At 46.9% G+C, this 15,957-nt stretch overlaps 1 protein-coding gene across 2 annotated transcripts in view; it reads right to left on the bottom strand.

Moving 5' to 3' along the window:
• Positions 1–658: 658 nt before the first annotated feature.
• CLUAP1 (clusterin associated protein 1) overlaps positions 659–15,957 on the bottom strand; it is a 71,760-nt gene continuing 56,461 nt past the window's right edge. The window contains exons 11-13 of one of the 2 annotated variants that reach the window (XM_075165910.1): positions 5,547–5,602; positions 3,228–3,281; positions 659–2,707 (exon numbers count right to left, since the gene is read on the bottom strand). In XM_075165910.1, the coding sequence (XP_075022011.1) occupies positions 2,555–2,707; positions 3,228–3,281; positions 5,547–5,602 (263 nt within the window). In that variant the 3' untranslated portion in view covers positions 659–2,554. Of the gene's footprint in view, positions 2,708–3,227; positions 3,282–5,546; positions 5,603–12,524; positions 12,641–15,957 lie in introns of those variants that run through there. The other variant, XM_075165911.1, reaches the window with a different exon arrangement.

Below are 15,957 nucleotides of genomic sequence, written 5' to 3'. Positions count from 1 at the left end.
CTGAAAGCAGAAGTGCCAGGTGATGCCCTCGTGTGCGTGGCAGAGACCCAGTGGCTCTCCAGAAGGTGCCAGGTTTGCGGGTGGATCAGTAGCCAAAGTATGCAACCCCTCCCAGAGCCCCCCTCCAGCCACTGACCCCTCTCCCCACTGCACCCCAGCCAGAGCCCACCCCGAGCCGTGCTGCTGCTTCGGGGACCTCTGTGGGCTGATGCTGGAGAAACGCTGGGCTGAGCTGGGTGGTATGTACATACCTGGAAATAAATTGGTTCCTAGCTGAGAAGACGCCTTGTGCTGGCTTCCTCTCTTGGCTGTGGATCGTTACCGTGACGTTCGGGGTGCACTGTGCTGCGCTGCCCCGGCTGGAGACCCCACACCGGTGTGACAAGAGGGCTCGTGGCGTTTCCATGAGGTGTCAGGGGCTGGCGCTCGCTCTCCAACAGGATACAGTGACGCTGAGTGATTTAAGTCACCGTTATTTCCGCGCAGACTGAGGCTCGGGCCCAGCTCTGCCCAAAGCCTGTGCCTAACCCTGAGCTGAAACGTTACCTGAAACACCAACGGAGAGAGCGATCAACAACCCCAAGACGGCTCCCGTGCCCCAGAGCGCCAGGAAACGGGGGGTTAACAACAATTTGAGATATATTTAATCGATCTGTCCGCACATGCACATACCTAGCTGTACACAAACACTCCTGAGGTGAAAGCATCAAGCGCTCAGAGGGCGCATGTCCATTGGCACCGGGGTTGGCTGCTATCGGCGCTGCTGCTCCAGCCTGGCACAAGAAGCTGCAATGCAAAGCACGGCTACCCCAAAACCTGGCCGGCTGCGCTGAAAAGCTAGGTGGCAGTGCTGCCTGAAGAGGCTCTGGTTCTGTGCACACAAGGTATTAAGTCAGCTTTCCATTTCTGCCTACAATATAGGAAATAACATAGAAAACCGTAACTCTGAAGCTGCAGCCCAGACCTGAAGACTGGGCCCAATCTCGTGGGAAATCTCTCTCACGGGTCAGATATATCTCAGCACACAGGGAGGACCAGAACAGATTCCCCGCGTAACATGGAAAAATGTTTTCAGAACAGGTCCTAAAATCAGAATATTCCCAACCCTTGGGAGAGGGATGCGGCGAGCACACGCTTTCTCACTGGCTGTCACAGGACCACCCTGTGGCTTTGCAGCAGGAGCCTAGCACTAAGAACACCATATCCTGTGTCCGTCTTTGAAGTGAGGTGCAAAATGCCAATAAACTTTGCAGGGTGCAAAGAGGTGTCCTAACTGTCAGCCAGTTCAGCTCAAGCCTGTTCGATTGCGTGCATTTTGGCACATCACTGCACCCACATATGTCCTGTTACTACACCAAAACTGCGCTGTATTTACCTGTAAACTTTTGTTCCACCTTGACGTGACCTTTCAAGCTCTGAGCTCTGCTGATGGGGAACTGCCTTGGGTGGGAAGGTTCTCTTGGGGCCAGAGACACAGAGAGTTGAAAAAGCTCTTGGTTTTTCAAGTAACTCATGTGTATTCCTTCCTTCAGCACAATAATGGAGGGGTTGGACCTGACTCTAGACTTTAGATGGGGGGAAAGCAAAGTACTTTGCTGATGTAAAAAAAGGGGAGGGCAGGAAAACAGCCTAGGCTCTTGTCTGCCCTGATGAACACACACCAAAATGAACTCTTCTAATCAAGCACTGATTTCTGCTCCCGTGAAGACAAATTGTGACGCTAAAGCAAAGCTAAAAGAAAAGAGGCAACACACTAGACAAACTCCAGCTTTCAGCTTCTGTGTTCACCTGAATACACTTTCAACAGATGGCATCAGTATAACTTGCTGAACAAAAGCTTTTGGCCTATTTGAGTGCCTAAATCTCAGTCCGCCCCAGAAGTACCAGTGTAATTAAAGGGCTAATTTCATACAGATTTAGTTACAGTGCTGTCTCGCACAGCTGCTCTCAGAACACTCAGGCACAGCCCACTGAAATTTGAGGACAATTCCCACTGACACAGCTAAAATACTAAGAGATGCTGCACTGAAGGTGGTATTTGAAGACCCCTTCACTAGTTTCCCACTCCCTTAGTGCAACTGGTGCTGCTTTTTGTGGAGGCAAGCCCTTGATTCAGTAAAGGATATGTTTAGGACAAATAGATTTAAGCCAGATTTAAAATCAATTTAAGTGTGTTCCCAGGGCAGCTTTTCATCCAGTTTTATTAAGCCAAAAATATCCAGTTGGACATAATAAAATGCAGGGAATCAAGCACACGATGCTCACTGAGTGCGACTTTTGGCACTGCAGTGCATGAAGGCCAGTTCTAATGCAATTATGGAAATAACCGCACTCCACATCACTGTGATTCTCATTACGGATAAACTGCTCATGCTTTGAGAGTCACAAGACTGGCAATCCAAGTTTAATTTTCAAGTTTAATGAACATTATTTACTGACTCCTGAATGCACACTGACAAGTGCTTTTCAAATGGCAGGATATTAGCTCCTGGCCTGCATGCTCTCCAGGAGCATGTTTATATTTCAGATGCCTCCTGGTCCTGCTACTAAAGGGTCAGAAGTCATTATCACTTTCCTCTAGTGGCTCTGGCTTCCTTGCTCGGTGTCTGGATTTGCTCAGGGAGATTTCCATGCTGTCGTCTTCCATATCATCCTCCTCCTCATCTTCATCTTCATCCAAGTCAATCTCACTATCCCCCGAGTCCTCCTGCAGGAAAGCAAACAGAATTCATGACCAGTTCAGTTCTCAGATGGCAAGCATCTTTGCCAGCTCAAAAGTAAAGGACAGCACCGCTGGCTGACGATAAGTCACTTCCTCCCCTGCACTCTGTGCAATCACACCCCTGGGGGTATGGGGAAGGCTGTCTGTCTGGACTGGTATGCATCCAGATTTGGACCTCTTGCAAGAGGTTTCGTTCCAGCTCAGGCTGCTGTGCTGCTGGCCTTCCACGATCATGAAAAGCCAGAGCTCAGCTGCCTCTGGGAGCTAATGGCCCACATGGCTTTTGCCAGCAGGTCCCCACTTTGCTAGACACTGGCCGCTCCATTCAATTTATTGCAAACCTCCTTCCCCACTTCACGGGGCTGATAAAAAAGAACTCCCTGACTTCTGCTGACTCTGTGGTATTAAAAACCTTGCAGGATGTTTAACTTTAAAGTGATACCTATTGCAAGACCAAAGAATCAAGGTGTAGTGGAAGAAAATTAACTGCAGGAGAGAAACCCACCTGTGCCTTGGGGATGATCTTGCGTGTGCCTGGCCGTGCTGGGGCAGATCTCCCCTTGGAGAACCAGATTGGAAAGAACAGGAGAGGCAGAGCAGGGAAAAAAAAAAGTACAAGAACATAAAAGAAAACAGAAAGTAACCAGAATGGGAGCAGGGGAGAAGGCAGCAAAGCCAGGTACAGCTCAGGCATCACATGCCACACCAGCAAGTGACAGAGGCTGGCCACACAGCTGCTGGCTCTTGGGCAGGCTGAAGCCTGCTCTCTTCTCAACTCCATAACCCAATTAACGCTTTGAGGGGTTCAGACAAGCCTCACTAGTTTCCTTCCCTGATCTCAGACACATAGATGCCTGCAAGGGTCCCGAAGCAAGCCTCTCAGCTCTGGTGTCTGCTGAGATGCTGTATTAAGAGGGCAGAGCCATGAGACAACAAAGTGGCTGCAGCTGAGGACAATAAGGGGCTGAAGGCCTTGGCTTTCCACACCAGGATGTGCTGGCGCTGTGCTAACAGGGAGACATGGAAGAAAGCTGTGAACAGGAAAGTCCAAAGGAAGGAGAAACTGCAGAGAATGACTATCCAAAGCTGGCAAGAACATGGACAAGGACAATCAGGCAGCACCGTGACTAAGGTCACAACATCTTCACCTACAGCACTGGCACTCCTGACCCTACCCAGAAATGCTTCTGAATGCCAACAGCATAAATCATTCCCCAGAAGGCAACAACCAGCCTTAACCAATCCAATCTGGCTGCAGCAAACAGCAGAGCATGGTCTGCAAGTTCCTTTCCAGAGAAAAGGTGAGGATGGGCAGAAAGAAGGGCAGCTTGTCCCCTCCAGCAAGAGACTTAACTCCCTTATCACTATAGTGCCTCCAGGTTTCTGCAATGAACACTTAACAGCAGTGGTATCTTCTCTCTTCTGGCCCTGCCTGCAGGAGAAATAGTCTGCCCAGAGCTTTGTGTGGCTAACCCAGCAGTGTCAGACATGGCAAATGGCTTTTGTGTGCGGTGGTGAACATTGGGAGTTTCCTACTATTCTTATGTCCTGAAGGGGTGGATTCCCCCATCTGCTTACCTCCCATTTTAAACCTTCTCCTGGGGACCCTGGAGTCACGCTAGCTCCATTAACCTCTGCCTCCTGATCCAAGACAGCGCTTTGCTGCTCCCCCAGGGTCTGGTGTTTGTAATGGGCTTTTGTGAAGGGACTTCTGAAAAGCAAATTCTTTGTTTCAGAGAGGCTTAATTTCTATGCCATGAAGGCAGCGAAAGGCAGGGCAGTACTGAGAGAGACGGATAATCCCCCAGCAGCACAGGGCTTCTTGCTGGGCGCAGAGATGATGTCTGAACTCCTAGCATGCCCTCCTCGTCTGACAGGCAGCACTGGGTGGGGTGTCTGCTGGACAGTGAGACAGAAAGGCTACATCTACTCTAGGAAACTAACAGACAGCACAGGTTCAAACAAACTCACAGTAGTTTTTAAGTGTTTGTACTATTTCCTAGCACAGTTTTGGCCTGTGCCAACTAGCACTCTCCAAAACAATATTCCAGCATCACCTGGGAATAGGACAGCCCCACTGCTCCTGGCTGGCAGCTTGGATGCCAGCACCTTTTTGGGATGGCGGGGAGAGCTTACTGTATGGATGCCAATCTATCACAGCAGCTGCCTTCAGCTTCCTAGTACAGATGTAGCTACTTAAGAGTGCCCAGAGGCATAGAAAGGTTGCCCATATATGCCAAAGGCTGAGCGCAGCAGTCACAATAAGTGCCTGCTGTACAAACCTGTGTGTTTAGCCACTATCCGCTCACCAGGTCAACCATAACCAGTAGCCATGGGACAGCTTTATCTGCAAGGCAGGGATCCCAAGGGGCGCAGCTCACAGTTCTGCTCTCATCCCTGTCCCCTCATCTGGAGGGATGAAGGACTGATGCTGTTAGTACAGGCCACTGAGAGGGCTCCAAGGAGCGTGTTTTTAGAGCAACGTAGGGGATTTAGATCCACGCGTCTAACTCCTGCTACACTGCACTCATCCCCTCTTCCCAGCAATCTGCCCCAACAGCCTAACAAAACAGCGTTCCTGCAGCCCGTGTGCCACCAGTTATGCACTGCAGGCTGAGGATAAAGCACAGAGACTCCAAGAGCGACAGAAAAATAGGAAAATATGTGCAGATGAGAGAGCAGCCAGCTGGAGAAAAGGAGGGGAAAAGCAGGCCTGGGGCATGAAGATTCAGCAGGTAAAAAGGTGTTTCTCTAGCTGAGGAGAGGGCTGTCATTCTAAAGCACTGTTAGAGAAGCTCTACAGGCACGTGGGACGATTACTTACATCTTCCTCCATGTCTCCACCTTGCATGGTTCCCACGATCCGTGCACCAGCTCTTCCTGCAAGAGCAAAGAGAATCTCCATAAAGCCTGGCTCACGGTTAACACTGAGGGAGAATGAAAGATAAAGTTCAGAGTTTACATTTTAGAGGACTAGTCAAATGGCAGCGAGAGGATGAGATCCCAATGCATGTAAGGTCACCCCCACTGTTAAGCCTCAGAGCTCAGGAGAAGGTAGAAGAGGGTAAGGCTGACAGTAACTCCAGTCAGGATGGTATTTCCAGAGCTACCTTATGCTGGTATGACAGTTCTGACAGGACAAGAGGCAATGGATACATTAAGAAACAGGAAATTCTATCTGAACACAAGAAACCACTTTTTTTACTGTGAGGGTGGTCAAACACTGGAAAAAGGTTGCCAAGAGAAATTGTGGAGTCTCCATCTACGGAGGTATTCAAAACCCAACTGGATGTGGTCCTGGACAATCTGCTCAAACCTCCTGTTTGAGCTCTGTTTGAGCAGAGGGGTTGGACTAGATGACCTCGAGAGGTCCCTTCCAACCTAAACCTGTGAATTGGTATATTCCTTCCTCTGCTTTGGTACACAGAGAACAAAAGCCCGTCTCTTCCATGTGGTAAGCCTTCTGTCCTTTAGAGAGCTCACTGTGCTCAGATCCTTTCTGATATTCCAGTAGGGACTGGCATCTTGCAGGAATCCTGGGCAGTGCCAAGGCAAACCTCAAGAATTTCTTGTTGAGAGTTGGATGTGTAAGTCTGAAGAGGGAGGTTGAGGTCTCAGGGTTGTAGGGAGTTCACTAAAAAGGGAGAACAGACTTGCGCCTTGCTTTGTTACTTTTTGCTATGTAGAGGCCATATGAAACGGGGAAGATGCTAGCATGGTCTCCTTCGCTAGGAAGGGAGCCCGGGCAGTGTTGGGAATGGGTATAGCAGAGTTGTGACTGGGGAAATTCTGCGTGTGGGCTGACTGGGTGACTCAGCCCTGCCTCCTGCAGCCACCAGAAGTCACTCAGCACTAACCAGATGCTTATTTAACAGTCCTGCTGCGACCATCGCATTTCACCACCTGTTTATCTCCTGTCATCACTAGTTTTCTCTACGCCAAATACGGATTTTTCCAATGTAGACACAATCTTTTTTTTTTTTAGCATGAAAACAAAGCAACTTTAAAATATATCCTGTCAAACCTCTTTTGTACCTCCCAAAGTACAAAAGACAACAGGCCCCTTTCATCCCCTTTGCAGATTGATTTGGGTTAGCAAAAAGCTAGCTAACCCATCCAGAGGTCACCAAAAAACCCTGGTTGCATCAAGGCAGATAATTTAAAGGATCTCATGTCTCTAAATAAAAAGCGGTGTCCTCTATCCATTGGGTTGCTGATAACACAGGCAGTGGAGGTGGAATTATAAGAAGATTCCTGAACAGAAGACCTCTCTTCAAGCTTTAGAGCTTTTTTTGCTCTAATTTACACTAGACAAAACTATGTAAATTTGGAGATGATTACAACTGACATCATTAGACGACAATGGAACCACATTTTTGCCCAGCCTACAGATGGCTCCAAGAGTTTAACTGCAATTTTGGTATGTAGAAGGCTCAGCGTAAAGTATTAGACAGAGAATTATTACCTCAAAAGGAGAAAGCACCAGGGAGCTCCTAAAATCTACTTGTAAGACAAAGCTGAGAGAGATCCTGAATACAAAAGAGAATCAAGTTATCACATAAGGAGAGCTGATGAAATAGGACAGTTCAAAAATGCCAAGGCAAGAGCTTCGAGAACGCTAACAGAAGGCCTGGAGGATGCTGTTCTTCCATCAGTGGAAACAGTAAGGACATCTTATGGGCATCTAACTGCTTACATCTGGAGGAGGACGAGAACCAGGTACTGCCCAGGCTTTGATCCCTACACCGTTTAAGCCAGGAGCACCTCTTTGAACTAGCAGCTGTGGGATCAGCAGGATTAGGTCCTGCAACCCTGGGACACTCAGAGGCGACACCCCAGCATGCAGAGGGCCTGGAGCTTCAGGTTGCACACTACGCTGTAGACTAAACAGGAGCGAAAGCAGATTTTCCACATTGAAGAGCTTCCGTGACAAAGGCGGGAGCGTTATTTTAACTTTCAGATCGTAAACCCCCAAGTTTCCGTGTGTGGGAGCAAGAGGAGTGACAGATGGCCGCGGCGCGTTTCCACGTGTTCTGGGGGGGGAGGCAGTCTGCACCGGACAGGGGGAGCTGGCAGGTACGGGGGTGTTTGTCACTTGACATTTCCTGGGTTCAATTTAGCTGGGCTCAGCTTGCTGCGGCATTAGTGCTGCAGCACTCTGGCCACAGAGGTTCACGCAGCTTCCAAGCGGGTGACAGCCTGTTATGTTTACTTACAGATAATGTGAATTCAGCCGGGACAGGCTGTACAAAGTGATAATTAGGTAAAACGTTAGTAATGAACAGACTGTAATTCACTGCACCTTTGGATTCAAATCTAATCTCCGTGCATCGCCACAGTTTATAGTCACTGAGCTATCAAAGATCAGAGGTGAACGTGCATCCATGATTTTAAGCCTGTGAGCATTTGCCATTTTTCCTCTGCATGTGATGCTTGCCATTGTACTAACCTGTGCAGCTGCCTACAATGGATCCACAGGACTAGAATGACTTACATCTTCTTACCCAGCAGTGGGTATATGTTAACCCTGTGCCTGAAGCAAGAAGCGACACTTAACCTGAGAGGTTAGGACAACCTACCATGAGGGGAAGGTAGATTTGCAGCTGAAACATTTTGCTCCCAGTTTGGAGATCCGCGTTCAGTCTCCAGCTCTTAATGTAAATTCACAGCGTGAGCTCAGGTAAGACACCTCCCTTCCCTCCGCATCACCTCTGCACACAGAAAATTGGGATAAATCTTTTACCTGATCTTTCTGACCTATGTGCCCTTTGGGCACTGCGTTCTGAAGTGTGAGCGTAGCCCTTAGCACAAGGCCCTGAGCTCAGCAGCATTTTCTAGGCATTGCCAAAGTACAATGATTAATTGAGCACACTACAGCTGCTGCCCAGGATGAGCATACTTCTATTTATTTCTTACACCCTCCATGAAAAGGACATTTGCTCGAAAGTGAGTCACCTGTCTCAACCCCACCATTTCAGACCTACAACCTCTCCTCCTTCTCCACTAGGTCCAGTGTCGCAATGGCCATAATACAGGCTGAAAGCGTCCAGAAACACCTCCTCCCTCCCACGGAGCACTTAACTTTGCTGACACAAAACATACAGCCAAAGACAGCTCGGCTGGGAGCGGATGCTGAGATGGTGGGAGGAAGCTCTCTTTCAAGTTGAGACAAATTCATTTCTGTGAATTCCAAACTGCAGCCCCTTTTCGGCGTTTCCAAACACACTTGATTGCCCCTCTTTCCCCAGCTACATGAGCCTGGTAATATGGTCCAGCAGCTGCTATATCAGGAAACTAAAGACTTCACAGACTTTTATCCGGGGAACAGGAATCTGCAAAGATTCACACAGAAATAAATAAAAATGAGAAGAGCAGTTGTATCAGCTTTCTCCCTCCCCAGATTAGTTTCCTCCAAGCACTGGCAGTTAGACCCAGTGGCTCAAACAGTGTTGACTGTTTTTTCCCTCCCGCTTGACCTGAAGAGACAAGGAAGAGATTAATCTGACTCTCCAAAATTTTTTTATAAGGTTTACAACTAACTATATTTGCTTTACTAGAAAAGTATATTCACTCCAGGAGCACAGACACAAGGACCCACTGTATGCCGTGCGTACAAAGCCCCAGTCAGGATAAAATTGCACTTTGTGAAGTTCACAAGGAAGAAATTTATTTTTAAAAGTTCATGGAGAGCAATACCACTTTGGTAGAGTCCTCTGAGGTGCCCTGAATGCAGATGCATTTGTGAAATTTTCCCCCTTGACTTCATACAGCTGGAGAACTTGAATCCTGCTAATGCACAGCCAAATACCTTCCTGCCAGACCCATTCTTTATGCCTCAGCCTTCTCCCTCTGCCACCACCACGGTACATGCGAAATCCAGACCCACTGTCCTGGTTTCGGCTGGGATAGAGTTAAATTTCTTCCTAGTGCTGTGTTTTGGATTTAGTATGAGGAGAATGTTGATAACACACTAACACTAGTTTAAAGTTGTTGCTAAGTGCCCTGTCAAGGAGAGCTCCATGCTCTACCAAATGCAGAGGCTGGGAGGGAGCATAGCCGGGACAGCCAGCCCAGCTGGCTAATGGGGTATTCCATACCATGTGACGTCATGATCAGTATATGAAGGGTAGGCGTGTTCCAGGAAGTAGCGATCGCTACTTGGTTATCGGTCAGCGTGGGTGGTGAGCAATTGCATTGTGCATCACTCATTCTATCATTATTATTATTATTTTCCCTTTTCTGTTCTATTAAACTGTCTTCATCTCAACCCACGAGTTTTTCTCACTCTTACCCTTCCAATTCTTTCCCCGTCCCACTGGGGGGTGGCGGGGGGGGAGTAAGTGAGCGGCTGCGTGGCATTTGGCTGCCTGCCGGGTTAAACCACGACACCCACTCATCTCCTCACTCTCACAGACTTTGAATCAAGGCAAGCACATGCAACGAGACACCTGCAAACACCAGGGCTCGTGAAGAACCATCAGGAAGAGAGCAGCCTGGCCAGGTTAGAAGAGATTTTTGTTTCTGTTGCTCTGTACTTCTTGTTAACTGCCAAGAAATCAGGCGGGGATTCTCAAAGGAGCTCTGGGGTTACAAACAATAATCACAAATGCCACACAGAAAGGAAAGGTAAGAAGAGTTCAGTGCCCAGCAGAACCCGTGTAAAGACTGCTGTTCATACATGACTCACCTCTGCCCACTTGATGCCACATCAGGTCTATAGCTCTCCCTTCTGTGCAGACAGCAGAATCTATTTTGGCCTCTGAAAGCATGAGATGCAGAGTACCTGCAAGCCCCAGTATGTGAACTGCAGATTCCTGGTATTTTTGAGATTCAGGCCTGGCTATGCTGGAACTGCTGGGACATCAAGAGGACACTGACAGTTTCTTGAGTCTGCGGCTGAAGTTTGCACGTGCAACACCCTTGGCAAATCCTCCCTAGTGGCACTTTAGTTATCAAGCGTGGCATGACTCTGAACAAGACATTTTCTTCTGTTTTGTTTTGGTTTTGGTTTTTTTTTTCAAAACCACAAGCTCCAGGTACTCTGACTGCAGCAGTGGGGAGACTCTGATGACTCTTTCTTAAGGGTTTCTGAACAGACTGACTCGGGGGAATGACTTGGGAACAGTAAAGAGGGAGACCACATCCCGCACTAAGCTGCATGCCAGTAAGAGGCAGCTGTCCCTATGGATGAAGCTGAGAGATCAGAGATGGGATCACACAGCATTTGAATGATGCCTAGACAACTGCAGTGGGCTTCAGCATGTTTTTCTTATCAAGACTCATTTCCACAACAGAGAAGAATGCAACATTTTGAGAAAACCTGCAGATTTGTTATCATCTTGTATTTTTAAAGATAAACGCACTTACATACGTTTCTTGGTCTCAGAGATGTAATTTCTTTTAGGAACCAGAGAGAAGGGAAGAAATAGACTAGTTACTTAACACGTGTTTTTAAAAATTAGGCAGGTGACAGCCACAGGAACTCAATGTGAACAAGACATCCATCAAGGAGCAGGCAGCTGTTGCACATTCCTAATTGAATCCCTCCACTCCCCTGCATATTGATGGCACACCTGTGGTTTCTACACACCTGGGGAGGTAAGAGGGAAGGAAAACATTCTAGAAATTCAGTAGCAGAAATCCGAACGTGGGCACAAGCTGGAGAGAGAATTTCCACAAGCGGAGTCTGACCATTTCCACTGAGAACAGGACTTTCCTACTTTTCAGCTTGCACGCTCTATGGAGGGATTTGGAAACAGGACTGTGTAAGCTCACCTGAGATTTCTTGCTACTATGTCAAAGCTCCCATTCTCCCTACAGGATTGAAAAAAGGATGGCTAATTCAGCCTCCGCAGCCTTCCCCCCAGCATGCAGGGTACCTTTGGCCCTTTCCCAATGTCTGCTAGCCAGCTCCTACTTAATAATCACAAGCTCAACTTTAAGAAGAGAACCAAGACAGGGAAGCTAAACATCATCATCTCAAAACACTGTCTGCCGCAACAGCATCATCAGCACGCTTTGGATATGTGCTGCTCGGCGTGCGCTGCCTCTGAGAGATGCATCTGTACAGGACCGGGGATCGCCGCAGGCCTGGCTACAGCACAGGAACAGCGGGCGCTGGCAAGCCAGCCCACGTCCGCTGAGACACGGGATCACGCGCTCTGTCTGCGCCCAAACTCACCTCCAGTTTGATTGTTGCATACTTGGTTCCACTTCCTCCAACAAGGTATACTTTGCTTTCTTAATAAAACCCCTTCCTTCTCATCTGCTGCACTCAGAGACTTATTTGTTCTTGCTATGTTAAACAATGCAGGTTTTCAGAGGCGAAGATTTTATCCATTCAGTAGCAAGTAGACTTGCTAACCTGGCTGCCAGCACATCATTACTACATTGATCCTCTGGGTCAGTTTTGCAAAGGTAAGAGGCTCCAAGAGAGCTGCTCTCTCACTGTTTGACTTTGGACTGATTGTTTACTAAAAAACATTCAGAGTTTTATAAAGCTGTCTTCTTACAACAAAGACCAAATGGGACTGAAGTTGTTACTGTCTCGGTAGTGAAATGGTCTCTGTGGTCCAAACAGGACAAAAACGTCCCTTACACCAACATTACAGAAGGAAACATAAGAGCTAAAGCATTCGGATAATTGGTTTACAGGAGCTGAAAGATCCTGGCAGTGTGGAATAGAGGGTGATTTACTATAGACAGGCACAGTCCCACAGTTCTGCAAGCGTGGATCATTTCTGCTTCATTCAGTAGCGTTTCCACTGCCTACCTTGCTCCAAGCACAGCGTGTGCCAGTCTGCCATGGCCCACCCAATCAGCCAGTGCTATCGCTGGGAAGAGGAGAGATCCTGAATTTGCTCATGATTCCAGAATGCATTTCAGAATTCTGGTCCGAATGAGACTGGAAAGATGGATCTGCACATGTAAACACAACATTGCTTCTGCCACTTCTGATAGCGTGGATGAAAAAAATCCACTTTAGTTCAAGGGGAAACTGGAAAGGTTCTCAGAAAACAAACAAACAAACAAACATCTACTGAAGGTTAGACTAAATTTGTGGAAACCACATCCAGCTCAGGAAATCCTGATGAGGATTGAAACAGTTTGAGAGCGGGAGGGAACCTGAGGGAAGTTCCTACACTCTTCCCCAAGCATTTTGTTTCAGCCAGTGCTGGAGACAGAAGACCAGGCCAGCCAGACCTCATGCCTGACTTGGCATGGCAGCTTCCTAGGACGAGGCTTTGCATTCTTCACCCTGATGTCCACCCCATCTGCATGTGAACAACCATCTTGCTGCAAGCTACTGGTTATGGCCTGTTTTAGGCAAGATGTTTCTCTGCACTGCAGATGGTTAAGACCTTCAACATGGCAAGAATTTCTTTTTCTTTGGTTCTCTGACAAAACAGAGTCTTATTCCAAACGCCATCGCTAACTCACGGTTTGACCTCAGGGAAGTCCGTGCATCTATTTTATCTGTGTAACAACCTCACTTATCTATTGCCAGACAGAATAAAAGTGGATGTGAATTTTTATTCACATTGACAATGTTAAAATTAAAAGTTGCAGATGATAAATCAACGTATTCTCTTACTTACAAAAGCAAATGATTAGTGACACATGGATTTATTATAAGCAGCCCCATCAAGGAGGAGACTTGCCTGCAATTGTGATGTTGTGGTAACAAAACAGGATGTAGTTTCACAAACCCAGTAAGCCAGCATCTGTCAGTTTGGCGACTTTCTTCCTAGCCATTTATTTTCACCCCCGTGCCTGCTCCCTCTTTGTTCAGAAGCCGTCCTGGCTTTCTAAAACTGGGTTTGCTGTACTCTTGAATCAGAACCATTGAACTCAACGGAGATAGAAGCTCCATAGCGCATTACAGGTTCCTCCTTAACCTGCTGCTGCCTATTCCTCTTTGTACATGGGGAATAAGGGTTCAATTTTCTCTCTGTACCACACGAGCTAGCAGCCTGTCATGTCTCCCCCAGCTAACATTCTTTTCTGCTCTATGGGAGACTAAATCCTATACCTTCAAGTCTTTTAATTGGCTAAAAGAATAAAACCAGGAGCAATATTGTCAAAGCTGCATTTAGTTTGAATTTTGCTGCATCTAGACAAACCTGATGAAAGGACTCTTGAGGGTGAAAGTGTGTTGATTTTTCTCAATTATACCAAGTGACCTAATAACAGAGATGATCTCTCCCTGAGCATCTTGCCTCTATAATGGCAAAACACACTGGAGTACCTCCCCACCTATTACAGACAGAGGGAGGAAGTCTTCTTTTACAATACTAATAACCTGGAAATTAGAGATGTAAAACTGAATCACAGCAACTACAGGAACTGACCACAGTGGACCATTTCTCCTTCGTTTGAGAGCAAATATGGCTCAGAAGCACCACTGTGTAAGGAGACACAATGCTTCAAAAGAAAATGATTGAAATCTCTTGAATTGAGTCAAGGAAAAGAGCAGTAATTAATAGAAATAATGTTCTTGTCACGCTGCCTTAATAATTAAGTACATTTTAAATGCAAACTACCTGTGCTGAAGTACACGTACAGATTCTTGGTGTGTTTAATGACAAATGGCCAGTGAATGTTCAGGCCTGATATTCTAAAGAAGCTGACTCACCTGACATTAATCTCAAGTCTAGACACGACTCCAGCACTTCAGTTGGTGAGGGTCACACAGTCAAACATATAACCTCACTATCGATGAGGGTGCTGGACCAAAGGGGCCCGTTTACACAGAGAGAGAGGTGCAGGTCTGAGCCTCTTCTCAAGGCTAGAACTGCTTGTCACGTAAGCGCACACTCTGGATCAGGCTGGAGCTCCCGAAGGAGCTGGTGTCTTGATACAGTCCAAGCTTTTGTTCCTATGTTCTGGACAGATAAGAATGGGCAGGACTGAGCAAGCTCACTCTAGCACCAGAAGCAGAGATTCTGGTGAGTTTTCCTAAACAAAAAGTGTAGGCATGTTGAACCAAAGCCAGTGGTACGGAGAGAGTGCTCGCTGTTCATCTCAGTGTGTAGCTACAGCTAGAGCAATTGGGCGACTTGCCCAAGATGATGATGAGTAACCTCAGCAAAGCAGAAAAGTGAGCCAGCAATCCTTCCCTTAAGAGTCTAACAATGTTTGTATCCATCTCTGCCAGCAGAGATTGCGCTGGAGCACTGTAGGACTGAAGTGTTGTGAGTCAGAATGGGGGAATACAACCTCACTCCTTCTGGAGGACCTGTAGGAAAGGCATCTCAGGAGCCATTTAACATACCTGGAGCGGCTTCAGTAGTTCACAGCAGGTGAGAGGCAAAAAGAGGACAGAGAGCTAAGGGAGGCTTCCAATTTACACAGAGATAAGGAGAGTAAAGATTGGGATGGCAACTGTGTAGTCAACAAGCAGCATGCTCAGAGTATGCAAAAGTCAGATGATAATATCTGCCAGAAGTAGTTTACTAAACACTAGGAAGAGACCTACAAAAGCATAGAAAGCAATCTAAACAGCACAGCAGAGAAAACATCTCAGGGATTTGAACTGCTTGCTTTAAGTCTGACAAGCTAATGCTGAGTCTCCAGTAAGTGTAATTAATGATAACACAGCTCTTTCTAGAAAAAATTCTACTTGCAACAAAATCTACCACTTTTATAATAAAGCTTTTCACTCCTAAAACTGGTATTAAGAGCTAACTCTGACTGCAGCCAATACCCACATTGCTAGGTTACGATGCACTCTGAGATGAAGTATCACAGTTACACAGTCACCTCCAAAACTCTAAAAACCGTGTACAAACCCTTCCCGGAGAAATGAAAATGTAAAAATCCTTAGTGAATATTCATGTTTCTACCACTTATCAAGAATTGTCAAGTTTTATGAAAAAGAGAGGAACTGAGGATAAAAATGCTTGAATTATATTGAGAACTTCAACTTCTTGCTCTGGTCTCAGACAGAGGGGGGAGAGCAGAATTCAACTCAGAAAAAACACATATTTGCAGTTTATCTAAGTAACAGGTTCCAGCAGAAGTAGTGGCACATGAAATTACCCACAGAGGCACTTCATCCAGATCCCAGAGAGGTGTTTGCTGATGGTCAGAATCACTCACCGCTAACAAGACTGCCAAGGAGAACTAACCTGATTTTCTGGTTTCATTTTGCTTGACTATAGACTAAGCAGAACATTTCTTTTTCCACCTAAGTGAAACACAGACCCTCAGACAGTAATTTCTCTGAGTTGCTT

This window comes from Calonectris borealis, chromosome 16 (genome assembly GCF_964195595.1).
Source record: "Calonectris borealis chromosome 16, bCalBor7.hap1.2, whole genome shotgun sequence".
Taxonomy (NCBI): domain Eukaryota; kingdom Metazoa; phylum Chordata; class Aves; order Procellariiformes; family Procellariidae; genus Calonectris; species Calonectris borealis.
The sequence above is the reverse complement of the archived record's forward strand: the minus strand, read 5'-3'. Positions and strand labels throughout refer to the sequence as shown.